The sequence below is a fragment of the Echinops telfairi genome, unplaced genomic scaffold (genome assembly GCF_000313985.2).
Source record: "Echinops telfairi isolate 266 unplaced genomic scaffold, ASM31398v2 ScPeMD7_7424;HRSCAF=8462, whole genome shotgun sequence".
Taxonomy (NCBI): domain Eukaryota; kingdom Metazoa; phylum Chordata; class Mammalia; order Afrosoricida; family Tenrecidae; genus Echinops; species Echinops telfairi.
Window position 1 is genome coordinate 79,051,982 of NW_022111324.1, and position 19,897 is coordinate 79,071,878.

The window sequence follows — 19,897 nt, forward strand, 5'->3', positions numbered from 1 at the left end:
TGATGAACTGTATGAGCCCCAATAAATTGATTAACAAAAAACAAACAAAAAAACCCACATTTGCTTTCTACTTGAAAAAAAAAATTATCAAGGGTTCATGAGGGAGGGAGGGTGGGGGAGGGTGAAAAAAACGAGCTGATACCAAAGACTCGAGTAGAAAGAAAATGTTTTGAAAATGATGGCCACATATGTACAAATGTGCTAGCACAATGAAGGCATGTATGGTGTTAAGAGCTGTAAGAGATACCATGATCACTAAGGCGGTTTTCCCAGGGTGAGGCTGATCCATTGCACTCCGGATGTGCTGACCCCTGCGATTTCCCCAAATGTGAAAAAAAAAACAACCAACAAAAAACAAGAGCTGTAAGAGCCCCCCATAAAACGATTAAAAAAGATGAAGGGCTCTTAAAACTTAGTTTAACAGTTGCTTTTATATACATCACCATCATTCCATCAGAATTAGCATAACAAACCCACATAGCCTAAGTTTATCCAACCACTTAAGGTTCCATCTGTTATTCAAAGATCATTTAAAAAAAGGATTCTAGTCTACTTAGTTTACCCAGAGTAAAATATCCCAAAACTGACAACGTGCTACAGCTGCAACGTCTCAGAAAGGGATGGAGAACTTGTTTTTGTTAACTTTAACCGGAAGTCATGTCAAGTTTCACAGGGAGGATCATTGCAATGTACGTCAGGCTGGCCCAACACGGAGACCTTTCTGTTGCTAGGAGAACCTTCTATTTTGTATCAAATTGCAACCTTGACGACGCACTGTTTGCGCGGCTGTTACACATGTTTTTCTACAGCGATTCCTCTCCCGTAGTAATAATAGTTTAATGGCTCTGATTTCCTCTTGCACCGGCGCGGGTTTCCGTTTTAGCTCCAGTTCCAGGCCGCGCGGCCGCTTTTGCTGGGAGAGAGACCGGGCGGAGGGGACCCGCAGGGCAGGAGTGGGGAGCCCGCCCTCGCCGCTCCCCAGCCTCGGGGCTCGACGTCTGCGTTGGGGGTTTGGCGGCTACACCCTTGGAGTCCGGATTTTCACCCAGTTCTTAGGCTACGTTTGAAAAACTGCAGTAAAAACTCGAGCATCGCCACGTCGCACCAGCTGCACAGGCGGGGGCGGGGTGGGGGGTGCAGAGTGGGCGATGTTTCCAGATGGACCCGCAGAAAAGCCGGGAAGGCTCGCAAGCCCGGTGTTCTCCGAGGACGGGGAGTCGAGACCCAGGCCTAGGCGCTCGGCAGGGAGGGCCGCAAGGCCGGGGGCAGAGGCGGCTCCTAGTTGCCCGGGCGCTAATCGCCGATGGCGGGAACGAGTGAGGCCCGCTAGGTGCACTTCCCGTTGGGGCCTCGCTCCCCGCGGGCTCCCTCCCTCAGGATTCGCAGCGGCCCATCCTCCCACCTAGGCTCGCCGCGGGCGCTGGAGGGGGTGGGGGAGCCGCGCTAGGCGTCTCCCGGGCGACGGGCTCCGCAACAAGATGGCGGAGGATAAAGAATGGGAAAGCTCAGGTAAGACCCTCCAAGGGAGCGGCCGGCCTCGCTTGTGCAAAGCGACCCTGGGTGCTCGGGGCAACTCCTCGTGGGGGCGGTTCAACCTCCATCTTGACCCCTATCTCGCCCGAAGAGGGAGTCTGAGGGAGGGAGGTAGCCCCGCGGTTCCGAGGCTTCCGGGCCGAGTCGGCCCCGCCCCTTTCTTCCCCCGGGCTCCCGCCCTCCGCCGTCGCCCCGCCTTCCTCCAAAGTCCCGCCCTCCTCCGCAGCCCCGCCCTCCGCAGCCCCGCCCTCCGCGGGCCGGGCCTCGGTGGTGGCGCCCTCTAGCTGAGGCGGCGGCTGGGGATGCGCACAATGGCGAACTTGTTCTCGTGCGCCGCCGTCCGCTCCAGGCCCTCGCCTGGGCTTTCGGTGCAAACGCGCCATGCCGGCAGCTGCCCAGGCGGTGGGCGCCGCTGAGCGGCTTGGCTCCGGGTGGACAGGGTCTGGCCACCAGTCTGGTAGGATCCCCGCCCGAGACCCCGCCCGCGGAGCTTGCGGCCATTTTGCATCCGTGAGGACGAAGCCGAGCCTCCCGGTCACCACCGTTCCCTTCACGCGTCAGCGGGTTGGAAATGTCTGCCCTGTGGCCAGTCCAAGTCATCCCCCTCTAGTGGCTGAAACCAGAACGTGAGCCCGTTTCCAGGCCAGGAAGGTGAAATGGCAGGCCGTGGGGGGGCCGTCGCGCGGCCGCACGCGGCCCCGGGGTCAGATACACGCGATGGGTGCATTCATTTTAGGAGAAGCGGAAAGCCGGCGACCCACCTTGATTTAGGAGATCTGCATAGTCTTCTTTGCAACCCTTGTATTCTTTTTTAAATGAGTGTTTAATAACAGGCAAGAGCACCGCTGAAACAATTATTTTTTTAATGCCAGAAAAACCCCGCAGATAAACAGCGGGGGGCTGGGGGTGGGGCTGGTAAACACGCCACCTTTCTTTTTTTTGAGGGGTGCTCAAAACACCATATCAACATCCTACTTTTCTCAGCATGAAACAAAGTAAATTCAGGTTAGCAACTAATTTATTTACAAGTGAAAAAAAAAAAGCCCGGAAATGGTGTTTAAAATCTCTTGTGATCATACAAAATCAGTAGAGAAACAAAGGACACTGTCTAATATCCACCTTTTGATAATAGTATTACTGTTTGATCTTTATGTGGTATCATTTTTATTTTTTAAAAAGGTTTATTGGCATATACTTCAAAAATTGGACAATTTAATCGTTCAATCATATTAGTTTTGCATGTAGTACAGTTTCAGAGTCGTAGAAAAATTATAGCTGTTACTGCTTTTAAGATGGCCTTATGCTTTTATGGTGCTGTTTAAAAAGTATGAGGTACATTGTAAGAAAAGTGATTAAAAAAAAGTGATTATACATCATTTTAGGCAACTTGAAAGTTTCTCCAGAAAAGAATGATTTAAATTAAAAAAAAATTGTGGACGGACAACAGAAAAGTGGGTGAAGGGAGACGTCGGACAGGGCAAGATATGACAAAATATAATTTGAAAATTGTCAAGGGTTCATAAGGGAGGGGGGAGCGGGGAGGGAGAAGAGAGGGGAAAAATGAGGAGCTGATGCAGGGGCTTAGGTGGTGAGCAAATGTTTTGAGAATGATGAGGGCAATGAATGTACAAATGTGCTTTACACATTGATGTATGTACGGATTGTGATAAGAATTGTATGAGCCCCTAATAAAATGATTTTTAAAAATTAAATAAAAAAATTTTAAAAATGCATCTTATATTCTCTACATCAGTGGGAAAAATTGTGGCAAGTGTATATGGTGGAAGGAAAAATCTGAGGAATAAGCCATTTAGAGTGGAGGTTTTATTGGGTGAGTGGAGGGAATGGAAGATTCAAGGGAAAATTAAGTCTGCAGAACTATGGCCCACTGAACCTCATCTGCTGCCAGAAGAACGAGTGCCTGGTTCCCCTACCAGTCCTTCTTAACCAGGTCCCAGTTAGATTTGGAGAAAAATGTAGGATTTAATTCGTACAAAAGGCCAGGCTTTCTAGACTGGTAGAGACTAGAGGAACCCCTGAAACCACCGCCACAGCACCCTCAACCTGGAACAGGAGCCTCTGGCCACCTGCCGGCTAAATCATCGATAGGCTTATGAAGTAAACAACACCTTTAGGAATGTGCTCCTTTAAATAGTCAATTATTGGGGTCAAAATGGGCAACATTAACCTAAAAATAAAGAGGTAGCAAGGAAGAGCATGGAAACTGAAAGCATGTAACTGGGCAGGTGGGGTGAAAATAGTAGGAGTACTGACATACTGTAATGTCGCAGAAGGGTTTGTGTCTGAATTATTGAATGGGATTCAACTTTGCTGCGTAAACTTTTGCCCAAAATGCAATAAAATGTTTTTAAAAAAATAAGTTTTATGGAGCAAAAGGAAAAACACAAAAATGTTGGAGGAAAAGGAGATATTCCTGTAGAGATGCATTCCTCATCCTACAATTCTGATCATTTTACATGCAAGGATTTTTCCTGAGGGAAAATTGGAAGGATTTGTTGTCATTCACTTCAAGGCAGGAAATCACATGGGTTGCTTTATTAGGGTGGCTTGTCTGCGTTCTATAGGCTAGTTATGGCTTATCTAATGATGCAGTCTTTCCTGTACTATCGTAATACATTTTTTAAAAAGTTTTTGAAAGGGTTAAGAGTGAAGTTTAAAAAGAGGAATCTTTTAAAATAAAATGTATAGTAAATTTCCCGTCGAACATTTTTTTTTACAATTCAGTGGTATTAATTATGTTCAACCAATTGTGCAACAATCCGAAATTTTCCATCACCCTTAACAGAGACTCAGTGCTCTCAAGTATGTATTCGCTCTTTTCCCCTTCCTCTCAGCACTGGTAACCTCTAATGAACTTTGGTCTCAATGTAGTTTCTTATTCCAGGTATATATGTGGAACATATAAATATGTACATCTGTATTTGTCCTTTCCGGACTGACTTATTTCACTTAGCACAATGTTTTCTAGGTTCATTCATGTTGCAGCATGTATCAGGGATTCATTTCACTTTATGGCAGAGTAATATTCCATTTTTATCCATCTATTGATGGACACTTGGGTTATTTCCATCTTTTAGTTATTGTGAATAATGATGCAGTGAAACTGGTATTTGAGCCCTTGCTTACAAGTCTTTGAGGCATATACCTAAGAATGACATTGCTAAGTCATAGGGTAATTCTTTATTTGACTTTTTGAGTTTGACTTCCAAACTCTTTTTAACAGTAGCTGTACTACTTTACAGTTCTAGCAGCAGTGAGTGAGGGATCCAATTTCAATACATCCTTGACAGGATTTGTTTCCCCATAAGTATAAGTATTTTAAAATAAGTATTAATATTGATTTAAATCATAGCCATCTTGGTGGGGAAGTGATAGCTCATTGTCGTTAAAAATGGTTAGCATGCTTACTGCCTATTGAAAAGTTGGAGATTCAAATCCTTACAGAGGTGCCTCAGAGTAAAGACTTGGATGATCTGGAAAAAAACAAAAACCAAAAATCCAGCCATTGAAAATCCTGTGATGCACAGTTGTTCTGAGATACATGGGTTGCAGGAGTTAGAATTAACCTGAAGACAACTGATAAATGACTTATGGCGTATTTTGAAGTGTGAGTTGGTCATTTGTGTATCTTCTTTGTCTATTCAAATCCTCTGCCCATTTTTAAATTGGGCTTTTTGTTTGAGTTCTTTAAATATTCCAGATATTAAGCCTTAATCAGATATATTATCTCATTTTATCATATATAAATGAAGTAGCTAATAAAAATAAATCAATGGAATAGGGTTCAAAGTTCAGAAATTAAACCATACATTATGCTTTGGGGTCCTAACTACAAGTTCTATAGTTCAAAACTACTAGCTGCTCCTCTGGAGACAGAGAAGGCTTTTTACAAAAAGCCTATAAAGAGTTACAGTCTCAGGAACCCAAGGGCCATTTTACCCTGTCCTATAGGGTTGCTGTGAGTTGGCGTTGACTCCATGGCTCTGAGTTCAGCTTGTGTTGTTAGGTGCCATCGAGTGGGTTTGGACTGTAGTGACCCTTCGTACAATCGAATGGAACAGCCGCCGGCACCACCCTCACAATTGTGTGTGTGAGCGCATTGCTGCAGCCTCTGTCAGTCCATCTTGTTGAGGGCCTTCCTTATTTCACTGACCTTACACTTCACCGAGCGTGATGCCCTTCTTCAGGCCCTCCTCTCTCCCGAGAACGTGTCCGAAGTACGTTAGATGAGGGCTCCCCATCTAAGGCAGCGGTTCTCAACCTGTGGGTCGAGACCCCTTTGGGGTCGAATGACCCTTTCACAGCTGTCACCCGATTCATAACACTAGCAAAATTACAGTTATGAAGTAGCAACAAAAATAATTTTATGGTTGGGGGGGGGTGGGGGGTCACCACAACATAAGGAACTGTATTAAAGGGTCACGGCATTAGAAAGGTTGAGAACCATTGGTCTTACTAAGGAGAGTCCTGGTTGTACTTCTTCTAAGACAGACCTTTTGTTCTTTTGGCAGTCCATGACACTTCAATATTCTTCACTGACACCACAGTTGAAGTGCATCGTTTTTTCTGGTCTTCCTTATACTGTACAGTGCAACTTTCACATACATAAGAGCAATTGAAAATACCATGGCTTGGACCACGCAAGCCTTAGTTGCTTTTCAACTTTTTTTTTTTTTTGCTTTCCAACATTTTAAAGATATCTTGTACAGCAGATTTACCCAGTGTAAAACATATAATATATGTTTACATAAAACGTAAACCAAATTCACTGCCATCTAGTCAATTCCAATTCATAGCAACCCTATAGGTGAGGGTAGAACTTCCCCTGTGGGTTTTTGAGACATGCACTCTTTTTTTTTTTAATTGTTTTATTAGGGGCTCATGCGACTCTTATCACAATCCATACATACATCAATTGTGTAAAGCACATTTGTACATTCATTGCCCTCGTCATTCTCAAAACATTTGCTCTCCACTTAAGTCCCCGGCATCAGCTCCTCATTTTTTCCCCCTCCCTCCCCACTCCCCCCTCCCTCATAAGCCCTTGATAATTTATAGATTGTTTATTTTGTCATATCCTGCCCTGTCTGACATCTCCCTTCACCCACTTTTCTGTTTTCCGTCCCCCAGGAAGGAGGTCACATATAGATCCTTGTAATTGGTTCCCTCTTTCCAACCCACTCTCCCTCCTCCCTCTGGTATCGCCACTCACACCACTGGTCCTGAAGGGATCATCCGCCTGGTTTCCCTGTGTTTCCAGTTCCTATCTGTACGACATGAACTCTTATGGGAGTAGAAAGCCTGTCTTTCTCTCGATACGGTTATATAGTATATTTTATTTATCCTTAACAGCTATTTTATGAATTAACTATAATTGTAGTTTCAAGGGTATGGGCATGATGAAATATGACATCTTGATTGTGGATAAACTCTGCTGGTGATTAAAAAAACCCCACTGCCATCGAGCTGATTCTGACTCACAGTGAATGGCCTTATAGAACGGTAGTACTGTACTGCTAGACAGTGTTTCTGTGGCTGTAAATGTGTATGAAAGCTACTGCCTCAGCTAGCTCCTGCAGAATAGCTGTTGGACTTGAACTACTAGCCTCTTTCCTTTAGCAGTGTCATACATAAATCACTCCATCAAGTCTCTTTCCTTTGAAGATGGGATTTTTAAAAATTATTAAATTTTTTTTCCAAAAGCATTTTATTGTGAGCTAATACAGATATATTGTTCCATAGTTCAATCACATCAAACAGTAGTGTACAATTTCTACCACAGTTTTAGAGCATTCTCTTTCTTCTTGAACTCCTTGACATCAGCTCCTTTTTACCCCCCACCTCCCCACTATTCTCCCAGAAACCTTTATTCTACTTGCTGTACATCAATCCTGGGTTTCATATACGGAAAAACAGAAAAGATATAAAACAAAAATCCCAGAGGGTCACCCCAAATGACAAAATAAATCTGAGATAAACCCCAATATGAACAAACAAGAAATACAGAAAATGTTGAAAAAATAAAACAAATCAGGCTCAATATGCATCAGAGGGGGCATCAGCTGACAAGGTTTTCAGGTCAGGTTTATCATTTTGACCTCTAGTCATCTCTCCAATGTACTATTTGGTAACCAGTTTCTTCCCATTCCTTTCATATTGATAGAGAGAGATCACTAGAGGCTTATTTCTTATGTACAAGGGGGCACCCTCCCCCCAAAAAAAAACCCAGTATTTTTTTCAAAGCTGTATTTAATTTTTTTTCACAAAACAACTTTATCATCTTCAAAGTACTCTCCATTATACTTAATAGATTTATCAAATCTGTGATTCTATTTTTGGAAACATTTTTAAAATTCATCTGTTTGGAAGGCGGACAGCACCTCCCTCATTTTTTCCTTCACCTCTGCTGCATCATCAAATCCCTGCCCTTTCATGTTCCTCTTCATTCGCAGAAACAAAAAAGAAGTTGCATGGAATGAGGTCAGGTGAGCATGGGGCAAGAGAGGCATGCTGTTTGTTTTTTTTTGCACCAAACTGGCACACTGAGATGGCTGCATGAACAGGTGCTTTGTGGCAAAACCAGTTCCCCTTCTGCCACAAATCAGGCCTTTTTTGGGGTCACATACTGTTTTGCAATATTTTCAGAACCTCTAGATAGAAAGTTTGATTAACAGTTTGACTTGTTCGAAGGAACTCCAAATAAGCTGTGTTCAACATCACAACAGTTTCTGTGGCATTTTTCCTGAGCAGGAAACAAAATTTCATAGCTGTAGGCTGTTCTCTTAAATTGGCCATCACAAAAAATGAGGTTTGAGCGAAACAGCTTTTATGAAAAAATTCACTGTGACAAGAGAGAACCTTCCCAGGTGACGTGACTGGGTGCACTAACTCAGAGCCAGTGCTATGCTTGCCTCTCGAGAAAAATGTAGTACAAAAACTGCCCAGCGCAATTCCGATTATTTTGGTACCCATCTCGTAGATCTCATAAGTATATCACAGGCGCCCATTGTCATCTAAAGCCTTTGGCATACCAGAATCTCACAGTTTAGGCTCTGATAAACCATTCCCTCCTCTGACTTCAGATTATGTGATTTGCAGAAAACTTCCTGACACCAACTGATGGTGTGCTTCTTCCATGTGGACTTAGTTGACATCTCACTTAGATGACTGCTTATTTGGAAACAAGCCTTGAAGACTCCAAACCTAGTATTCTGTTACCTGGGCACCATCAGATTTCTTAAGCACACTTTGATATATCACCTGTGAAGATAGGATACTTTATGACCTATTCCCGTTCTGTGTTTGATTATCACCTCTGAAGTTACGGAAGACACAGCTAGCCAGTCTGAACAGAACTGATCAAATCTGGGGCATTTACACAAGCTAACAAGATTCATGAAAGAGTGTTGTGAATAAAAATTTATTGATGTAAATATAGCTTTGTTGACCACAAAGCTGATTTCTGAAAGGTGAAAAACAGTTTCATGGGTATACATTTTGGGGGAGGGTGAATTTATATTTCAGAAGCTGCTTCATAAACATGGAATCAGACAAAAGGAAGGATAGTTTTGAAAGGCGTACCATTGCCCTATGAACACTAGAAGGGCAGAGCCCATTTCTGTTACCTTAGACCTTGTAGGTCTCAGTTCATATTTGTTAAATTCAGATTGTTTGAATTAATCAGAGATGCTTTTGGGTTTAGCCAAAGCATTAGTACACGTTTTCCAAGCGTGTTCCCCCAAATCTCAAAACCAAACTTAGGTCAGGATAGCTAGACCTACCCCTGTGTGTTTCCTAGACTCTTAACACTTTTCAAGGAGCGGCAAGTGGTTTCGAATTGCTCCCCCTGTGGTTAGCAGCCCAACACGTAACGGCTATACCATCAGGCCTCCAAAAGTACATAAAATTAATTTTAGGGGTTTTTATTTGTTCCAAGTAAGCTATACTTCTACTTAATCTGGTTTAACAAGTTTTGGAAAAATTTCTTCTTTAAAATACCAAGTTGTTGGCTTTAAAACAAAAACAAAAACATTTCTTTGTGGAAACATAACAATTTATTCATGCTTTTATTAAATTTTTTGTATGGAGCAGATTTGGAGGCTTAGGGAGCAGATTGTCAATTTTATATTCAATAATTCATTTACATTTTGTTTTGTCTTGTTCATTGTGATCCCCGCAATGTACTATCACTTATCCCATTTCCTGTTTCCATTTCTCCTTCTTTCTTAATGTTCTGAATCTTGACCTTAGATAGATGCTATCCTTTTGCTCTGAAATGGCTTGATTTTTTTAACATGGGGGTGAATGTAGTTCCCCACCTAAAGGTATCTTTTCACTTCTTTATTTTTTAAGTTTCTTATGTTAGTTTTTAAGAGTGCTGTTACTCAATTTCCATGTATTTTCCCCCTTGATCTTTGCATTATTGATACCTAATTTTATTGCATACCTAATTTTACCTAATTTTATAGTATGAGCTGAGAAGCTGATAATGTTATTAAATTTATTGAGATTTCCTTTGTACTCTACTATATGATCTAGGCTGGACAATTTTCCTTGTGTGCTAGAAAAGAACATATATTCTGTTGTGGGGTGGAGTGCTCTGCATATGTCTATGAGGTCAAGTTGGTTAATTGTGTTATTTCGTTCCTTTATTTCCTTGTTAACTTAGCTCTATCTTTTATTGAAATTGATATATAAAGTTTCCTACAATTATTGCAGTTGTGTCTCTTCAATTCTGTGGTAGTTTGGGTTATATATTTTGAGGCTCTTTTACTGGGGGCATAGACATTTATTATTGTTTTGTTCTTTGTTCAATTGACCCTTTTATCATGTGATTCCCTTCATTGTCTGTTGTGCTGGATTTTGCCTTAAGGTTTGTTTTATCAGAAATTAATACTGCCACTTCTGCTCTTTTTTGATTGGCTCTAGCTCGATATATATATATATTTTCGATCCTTTTATTTTTAGTCACTTTTGTCTTTGTGTTTCAGGTGTGCCTCTTGTAGCAACATATCGATGGGCGCCGTTTTAGTATCTATTCTGCTGTTTCTTTCCTGGTGCATTGAGTCCATTTACAACCAGTATAATTATTGACAGGTATTCATTTTGATGTGTCTTTTTTAGTAGTGCTTCTACCAAAAATTGGGTTGTCCACCCCCCAATTGTCCGTGGTGAGTTCTTTTGACTCATGGCTTTTGTTGTCGTTCTCTTCCTTGCACCTTTGGTGTTCATGACATCTTTAAGGTTTCCTCTTTTTTATTTGCTGAGGTTTATTAGATTCCTTGACATTAACCTGATATTTATTCATTTCTTCCAAATTAAAAAAAATGTCTGTTCTATCTTGAAAGATATTTGGCTTCTTCTGCTGTTGAACATTCTGTAACTACCCCATTCCATTTACGTTGTAATTGTCTTCATTACAAAATTGATTAAGTTCTCCATTTTCAGCTTGTCTTTTTTTATATTGGTTTATTAGGAGCTCATACAGCTCCTATCACAATCCATACATGCATCAATTGTGTAAAGCACATTTGTACATTCATAAAGCACATTTGCCCTCATCATTCTCAAAACATCCGCTCTCCATCTAAGCCCCTGGCATCAGCTCCTCATTTTTTCCCTTCCCTTCCCTTCCCTCCCCGCCCCACCCTCCCTCATGAACCCTTGATAATTTATAAATTGTTATTTTGTCATATCTTACAGTGTCCCACGTTTCCCTTCACCCACTTTTCTGTTGTCCGACCCCCAGGGAGGAGGTCACTTGTAGATCCTTGTTTGTTTGGATACTTCTGTAGCTGAGTTGATTTCTGGGTGGTGATGTCATGTAAATCTCAGGCTGTTGTCTTCTGTTATTGGTACTCTAAACAAAGAACTCACCATCCTATTTCCTGAATTTGGCCTGGTTTTTACAAATTCCTTAAATTTCAGTTTACCTGGAAATGCCATAATTTCAATGTCCCAATTGAGGGACAGTTTTACTGGATGTATGATTCTTAGTTAATTTTTTTCTTTTACTTTTATATATATATATGTGTGTGTATATATATATATGTACATCAATCTACTGGTTTCTTGCCTCCATGATTTTGGCTGAGCTGTCAGAGCTCAGTCTTATTGGTTATCCTTTGTAGGTAACTTTTTGTGTTTCCTGAGCTGCCCTCAGTATTTATTCCTTGAGTTTAGTTTTGGAAAGTTTGGTTATGATATGTCTTGGTGATTTTCTTTCTTCTTTTAATTTTTTATTGTGAGTTAGGTGGAGGTTTACATATTAGAACATAATTTTTGCATTCAATAACCTATACAACTTATCTGTTCTCCTTATGGTTTGTCATCTTCTTGCCCTCTTCCCCTTTCCCCTTTTTAGAATATTGTCTTTCCTTTCATCCAAGTTAAAACCTATTTACCCTCTAGCCTATTACTTCCCCTTCCCCATTTCTCCATCCACCCCTTGTAACCATCAAAGTCTGTTTATTATGGTATGAAAATGTTTTATTAATATTTTTTCATGTCAGTGGTCTCATATAATATTTGTCTTTCCCCCCCTTTTTTTTCACCTCCTTCGCCTCCCTCATTATTTGTCTTTTTATTGACTAACTTCACTCAGCATACCCTCTTCCCAATCCATCTGTGTTATGAGGTGTTTCTCAATTTACTTATTATTATTTAGTGATGCATAGTGTTCCATTGTGTGCATGCACCAAAGTGTCTCCATTCTCCCTTTGATGATCTTCTTTTGGATCCTATCCTGTGTGTAGTTTGTTTAGCTTTAGCTTTTATGATGCTAAGAAAGTTTTCTTCCAGCAAGTCTTTGACAGTTCTCTCTGTGATTTTCATTGTTTCTTCCTTTGTGGAATTCTAATTACATGTAAGTTATTCCTTTTGTTGATATATCCCACATAAGCTTTCTTCATATTTTCCCCCCTTATTTTTCTTTTCACACATTATTATTTGGAGATTTGTCTTCAAGTCCACTACCTAATTTGTTTTTCCACTGACTCACATCTGTACTCCTTTGCCCTTTCAATGTATTTTCTGTTTATGAAATCTTAGTATTATCCTTCTAGATTTCTATTTGCTGTGTTTGCATTTGCTGTGTTTGCATGGTTTCCTGTTTTTTAAATTTATTTTGTCAGTTTGTTCTTATAGTGTTGTCCTGAGTTCTTCTAATTTTTCCTGTATTGCCCTTGTTTTTATCTATCCCTTTTCAATCTTTCTCTCAATCTGTTGAAGAATTCTAATTCTAATGACCACTTAAGAAAAATTTCTTATCACATAGTTATAAAGTTTTCCAAAGAAAGAGTTTCTGGCCCTATATATTGGTCACTTATTTGATTCAACCTGTCTTGTTTCTGTGTGTGACCTGAATTTGTCTGCTGTCTCTGACTCATTGTGATGGAGTTGTATTTGTGTTTAATTGATGAGTGTATGTTATTGAGACCTTAGGCACTCACTCCCTGTCATCTTGTGGGTGAGAATGGGAGAATGTATATATTTCTCTGTTTGATGTTCTTATAACATATAGTTTTCAGCCATCAGTGATCAGGTGGTACAGGACTTTTCCATCAGATAAATGAAGCATACTGTAGGCTTTTTAGTTTTTGTTTGTAATTTTAAAAAATACTCCTTTTGACTTTGTATGTTTTGATTGTATTAGATGTTTTGATAATATTGTATGTTTGATAGTATTATATCCAGTTCTTTATCAACTCCTCAATGGAAGAAGTTCTTTAAGGTTTTGTATTTGTTTTGTTTTTGTCTTTTAGTCTCTCAGCATTGCCCCATAGCTTTGAAAACCCAACATTTGGAAATCTTAAGTAAAATACAGAGAAATTGTAGATCATATTGCTTTAACAAAAAAGTAACCTTAAAAAGTAATTTATATCTTTATTTCTTTAAATAGCAACTACTGACCCTACAGAGTAGAGTAAGTAAAATTAGAGCACAGGGTGAGCTTTAGTAAGATCTGAATTAGAATTACAGCTTTAACAAGTTCTATCTGATAATAGCCGAGATGATAAACCCAAGGAGTCTCCAAGAGTATGGATAGAAGAAGGGCCATGCCAAATAATTTCACCACAAGGCACAGGGTGAAAGCTCTTACTGCCTTCAAGTCCATGGTGACTTACAGCGACCTCCTGTGGGTCTCTGAGACTGTAATTGTTTACAGAAGTAGAAAGTCCAGATTTTTTCTCAAGCTGCTGGTGCTTTTGAACTGCTGACCATGCAGATCGCAGCCCAATGCGTAACCACTGCAACACCAGGGCACCTCTACAGGGAAAGCTGCTACCCCCAAATCTAGAAAGGCAAGAAAATACACTTACAGAGAAGCACAACTGAGATCTATTTAGGTGAAGCAGAAATAGTCCTGGGAATAAATAATTCTGAAGATTCACTGAAGTCTTAAGTGTGGACTGCTGTGGGAGGGAGAGAATTTCAGGAGACTGTTGTAGTAGAGGCATCCTTATACACTTGTTTGTGTACCTCTAGGAACTCTACCAGATTATCACAGGGAAGTGGCAAGACAGATCCCCTCCTTGTTTTGCAAGAAATAGGGAAAAGTAACTATTTCAAAATATGCCCAGGTCAAGTCCTCCCTCAACGCAAGAACAGTTTGATCTAATAACCTGGCATTCTGTGATGCTCACCTTTCTGACACAATTGCTGAAGACAAAAGGAGTACATAAGCTAATGTGGTGAAGAAAGCTGATGGTGTTTGCCTCTCAAAAGATAAAGCATCTGGGGTCTTAAAGGTTTGAAGTTAAACAAGTGGCCATCTAGCAGAGAAGCAACAAAGCCCACATGGAAGAAGCACACCAACCTGTGTGAACACAGGTGGAAACGGGTGTCAGGCATCAGAAGACCCCAAACAACTATTTTGATGTGAATGAGGGGGTTCGGAATGGAGACCCTAGGTCCATTTGTAGACAGAAGGGTCACAAGGAAGGGACGAGGCAGCCAGGGTGCAGTAAACACCGAGGAAACACACAACATTCCTCTAATTCTTTAATGCTTCCTCCTCTCCACTATCATGACCCCAGTTCTTAGAAATCTGGCTAACCAGAGCATGTACACAGGTACAGATAAGAGCTCTCAACACAGAATTCAGGACAGATAAACCCCTCAGGACCAAAAATGAGAATAACCATACCATGAGGGGAGGGGGAGGGGGAAAGGGTGAACCAATAGCAATGATCAATGTACAAGCACAACAGAAACATGAGTGAAGGGAGAGATCATATGAAACAGTATAAAATATGAAAATAAAAATTATTTGGGAAGCACAAAGATTATAGGGATACAAAAATTGATATCAAAATCTGGTGCAGAAAACATTAAACATAATCCAACTCTTAGCAAAATTAACATAAAACCTCATGCTTAAGTGTTTTACCTCAATTCCTATTATTTTTAATTTTTAATCTTTCTATTGGGAGCTGTTATAGATATCATAACATTTCATAGTTCAATCACATCAAGCATTATTGTACAATTACTACCACAATCAGTTCAAAACATTTTCTTCTTGAACTCTTTGATATCAGCTTCCCTTTATCCCCTCCCTCCTCCACCCTGCCCCCCAGGAACCTTGTTTATTTTTTCCTTATAATAGTTTTTTTGTGTGTGTGCCATATCTGACACAATCCAATATGTCTGTTCACATACCATTCTGTTGTTTGATCCCATCACGTGGGGTTACACAGTCATCAATGCTATCAGCTCCCCATTCTCCCCTTCCCACCCTCCTTTTTTCCTGTACCCTCAGGGAACCATTACTCCTGTTACTGTTTTAGAAGTCTTATCTATCTTGGATTTCATGTAACAAATCATCTTAAATATACAAGGGAACACACGCATATCTAACATGATTGGTGAGGTGAAACATAAAAACCATATAGTAAGGGGAGGAAATGTAAAGGATTAGAGGATAATTATGTGGTTCATCAGTACTATACCACTCTCTGGATTTATCATTCCTTTTGCATGGCCCTTTTGAGAGGGACTGTTCAATTATCTTACAGGTGGGTTTGGGTTCTCCACTATATCCACGCTCCCTCACATACATTTGGTTGCTTGTTTTTGAACTTCTGTCATGATCACACAGGCTGGTGTGCTTCTTCCATGTGTGCTTTGTTGCTTTCCTGCTAGATGGCTGCTTGTTTAACTGTAAGCTTTTTAGACCCCAGACGCTATATCTTTTAATAGCCAGACACCAGATTTCTTCACCACATTAGTTTATGTGCCCATTTTGCCTGCAGAGATTGTGTCAGGAAGGTGAGTATCATAGAGTGCCACATTATTAGAACAAACTGTTCTTGTATTGAGGTAAAATTTAAGTAGAAGCTCAAAGTTTATCTGCTTCTTTGTTGCATTTGCATATAAATACACATATAGACAGGTACCCATATATTTATATATAACAAATAATTTTATTGGGGCCTCTTACAGCTCTTATAACAATATGTATGTCAATGGTATCAAGCACATTTGTACATATATATACCTATACACATTTTTTATTCTTTCCTCTTTTTCTTCTTTTCCTCCCGCCCCATTATCATGTTTACCCATAGTTCACCTCAGTAATTTCTCTCAGATATAATTCGATTGATCAAGCATGACCAGAAAAGCTACAGCCTCCTTGGCATCAATTTTGGACAACTTGCTATTTCCCTGTACCCGCCATTATTGGCTCCCTGCCCACCTCCCATGCCTTCCCTCCAATTCCCCCCAGGAACCATCAGACCAATTGTTGTCTCCTTAATATTGCCTATCCTCCCTAGATAGACACACACACAAACAAAACAAAACAAAAAGACAACTACAGATAGTCACAGGCCTATCAGGGAGTCTGACATAGAGCAGGTGTATATGTCTGTGTTAAATAGGGAGAAGGACATGTTACAGACCATCAGTCCACTCCAGTCCTCCTTCCCTGGGTTCCACTTACCTAACAACTCATGCATCCTTTCGTCTTCAGCCTTCATGTCCAGCAGGTGCGCATTCTAAACATCCCCATTGCTATTCCTGCAGTCAGAGATGGAGCGGACTAGTGTCTTCCCGACCCCATTCTGCCTTTAGGCCTTCAGTTTGGGGTGCCAAGTGCTGCTCCCCGGAGTAAGAAGACTATAATCAGGATACTTTGGGGACTTTGTGGCGTGGTTCCATCCCTGGTCTGTTGCACTCCCCTCTTGATTTGCTCCCATGTGTGGGGTCAGACCAGCCACTCTCCCTGAGCTGTATCTTCAGGGCTGGCCCCTGCAGCGTTGCCATCTAGGTAGAGGGCATCACAAAAAACAAAATATAGCTCTGTGAAGAGAAAGCTTATCTGGCTATAAATTCTTCACCCAAAGCCCTTGCATGTTTCCATTTTCCTTGGGATAGTTTAAATCTCTAAGATAGCACACAGAGGTCTCATTTTCCCTGTACCTCCATCCTGCTCTCATGCATTCTCCTTGCCCCTATCATGAACAGTTTATTTACTGTTCTCCGAACGAAAGTGCTAGACCAGTGCACTTGTAGTTTCCTCATCCTAGGCTTTGTTTAACAACTCACTTGGCTCAGTGGTTGAAAACATGAAATCTAGAATAAATACTTTCAGTTCCAGCTCTAATACTTAAGTGCTTGGTAAGTTTACACTAGGTGTCTAACTGTTCTAATTTCTCACATGCCTGTTTTAAGGTACAAAAGATACCTCAATTTTAAATATGATTTAAAGAGATCATTTGTTGAATCGTAAAAGAGACCAAGACACAGTCACATCAACCAGATGAGGGAGGCTTCAGTCAGGACACTAGCTAAATAACAATGGAACAAAGGAAGCTGTTACAAATTCATGGTTTGTAACATGTCAAATTCATGGCGTGTTTGTAACATGACATGCTCGTAACAAATTCATGTCAAGTCCATGACATGGTTTGTAACATGTAAAATTCATGACATGTTTGTAACATGTCAAATTCATGTCACAGCTATAGGTGGAACTACAGAAGCAGGAACAGGAGGAACATGATTGGGCCATGTATATTGTAAGATGGAAGGACTTACAAGATTGGTCCAGGGCCATCAGACCAAATTGGGCAAGACTGAGAGTGTGACTCATGATTTTGCAACCCCTTGTACAGTGGTCTCCATCACGGACACGCTCAGGCAAGCCCCGAGGCTGCCTGGAAAAGGGTAGGGGTAATCTACTTGCCAAGGCTCGCTGTCCCTGGGCAAGATTATCTATATCCTTGGTTAATAATCAGAAAGAATTAAATGGAGGCTTAATCTATGCAGGGACTCTGCAAATTTATTTGGGGCTGTCACTGCGATCCACAATTTTTTGCAAACTGGGTGCTCAGAATGTAAGCTCTAAACCATGCCGAATGAGTATAGTAGAACCTATCGTATAGAGTTGTAAAACTTGGAGCTGAGAGTGTCACTGTTAGAAAAGCTTTGTAAATGGTACCAATCATAAGTCTCTGGAAATGCACTGGGCTGGACATGGGGAAATAAAACATGAGATAAAGGTGCTTGTTCCCAGAAGGAATTCTTTTGGGCACTGGGAACCTGGAAGCTGGTTAGGGTCAGAGACTGAAATGTGTATTCGGTTTATCTCATGAAGAGGAGTCCAAGTGCCTCTTGACTGCGGGGTTGGGCATCCAGCAACCAGTAAACAGGTGTGGCCTCAACTTCAGGTAAAGCAGGTTCAGAGAGTTGGGGTGGGATAGGAGGGACTAGAGCGGGAAGAGTAAGGGGTGGGTGTGGGGGCTTAGGTGTTGCTGGCTGCTGGGAGGGTCAGAGTAGGGCCTGGCCACCCTTCTGGTAACAGGAGGATATGGGGAAGAAGAGAGGTCCACCTTTCTCTTCACTAGCCACTGGTGTGCCAGACTGCTGAGTGGGTGGGATGCTGCTTACAAAAGTTAAAGACGGCTGTAGACACATAGACCCTTCTGTCTCTCACACTGCTTTTGTTCAGCTTCTTTTCCTAGTCAATATTCAATTCCCAGTTGGTATTCAGTTCACTTATCTATTTTTCCCTCTGAAGCTCAGTGTTCAAGAATTATCTGTATCTGCTGCGCTAGGTTTCTCGTGTCTTTGATGTAGAGTCTTTATTGTGTCTGCATAGTTCAGAAGGCTTGTGGTTAGATTTTAGTTTGACTAAATAGTTATAAAAGATACTTGGGAACGGTTGGAAAATTTTGAATATGAAATAGATTATGTTAATTAATTTTTGTTAAGATTTAAAGATGCCAGCTGGGAGGGAAGGGGTAAAAAATGAGGGGCTGATGCCAGGGGCTTAAGTGGAGAGCAAATGTTTTGAGAATGTGTCGGAGCCTGCCAACAAGTCGAATGGTCCTGAAAGGGGGAGTGAGGATTAAGCAAAAAAAAGAGAGACAGAAAGTATTGAGAGGGCAACAGTGAATACTGAAGCCCCAAGTTTATTCTACATCTTCCTTTTATACATACAGAAACAACCCGAGGTTACAATTAGTCTATTATCACAATATATCAGCAACTCTATATTCTGCCAAGTCAAGGATTCTTTGATAAAAATTAACGTTCTGTTTTCCCAGAACTTGCATACATCTTTGTTCTTTTTTTGTTTTGTTTTTTGTTTTGTTCTTTTTCTTAATCTCAATGTCTAACTGCAGAAGCAAACAGCAGATACTGACACCTGGGTCATGAGACTTCTCAGCCGTTTCAAGGCTGAGTATTAATGGCCTTCAACAAGAATGATGAGGGCAACGAATGTACAAATGTGCTTTACACAATTGATGTATGTATGGATCGTGATAAGAGTCCCCAATAAAATGATAAAAAAATGATTTAAAGATGCCAAGGATTTTGTGGTTATACAGGAGAATGTCATTATTTTAAAGATATAACATTTAAAAGTTAATTTAGAAGATTAAACTGGTGAGAATATTAATAAAAATTTCCAAAAACAAAACTAATAAAGTGGCATTAAGTAAAATAGTATGTTAACAGCAAAAAAACAAATCATGATAGAATCAACAGAACAACTGTACTTCTTTCAATATAGTCCCAATTAGTAAACTGGAAAAAGTCAGTTTAATCTTCTACTTTGAATCATGTCCCAAAGTAAAAGGGATATAAGAATACTTTAAATTATACCAGAAAATATAATGGAATTTCCACCACACCACCAGGAAAAAAAACCACTTTCTCCATCCTTTTTGTGCTTTTAAAGGATATTTCTTTTTTTAAAAAATTTTATTATTATTATTTTTTAATCAATTTATTGGGGCTCATACAATTCATCACAATACATAGATCAATTGTATAAAGCACATCTATACATTTGTTGCCCTCATTATTCCCAAAATTCGCTTGCCTCTTG

At 40.6% G+C, this 19,897-nt stretch overlaps 1 protein-coding gene and 1 pseudogene across 4 annotated transcripts in view; both read left to right on the forward strand.

The window, feature by feature from the left end:
- Positions 1-235: 235 nt before the first annotated feature.
- Positions 236-343, forward strand: LOC115872529 (annotated as a pseudogene).
- A 1,043-nt stretch (positions 344-1,386) lies between these two features.
- The window catches only part of EFCAB2 (EF-hand calcium binding domain 2), a 98,831-nt gene continuing 80,320 nt past the window's right edge, over positions 1,387-19,897 (forward strand). For 3 of the 4 annotated variants that reach the window (XM_045298025.1, XM_045298024.1, XM_045298027.1), the window contains exon 1: positions 1,387-1,509. In XM_045298025.1, coding sequence (XP_045153960.1) covers positions 1,479-1,509 — 31 coding nt within the window. In that variant the 5' untranslated portion in view covers positions 1,387-1,478. Of the gene's footprint in view, positions 1,510-1,992; positions 2,185-19,897 lie in introns of those variants that run through there. The other variant, XM_045298026.1, reaches the window with a different exon arrangement.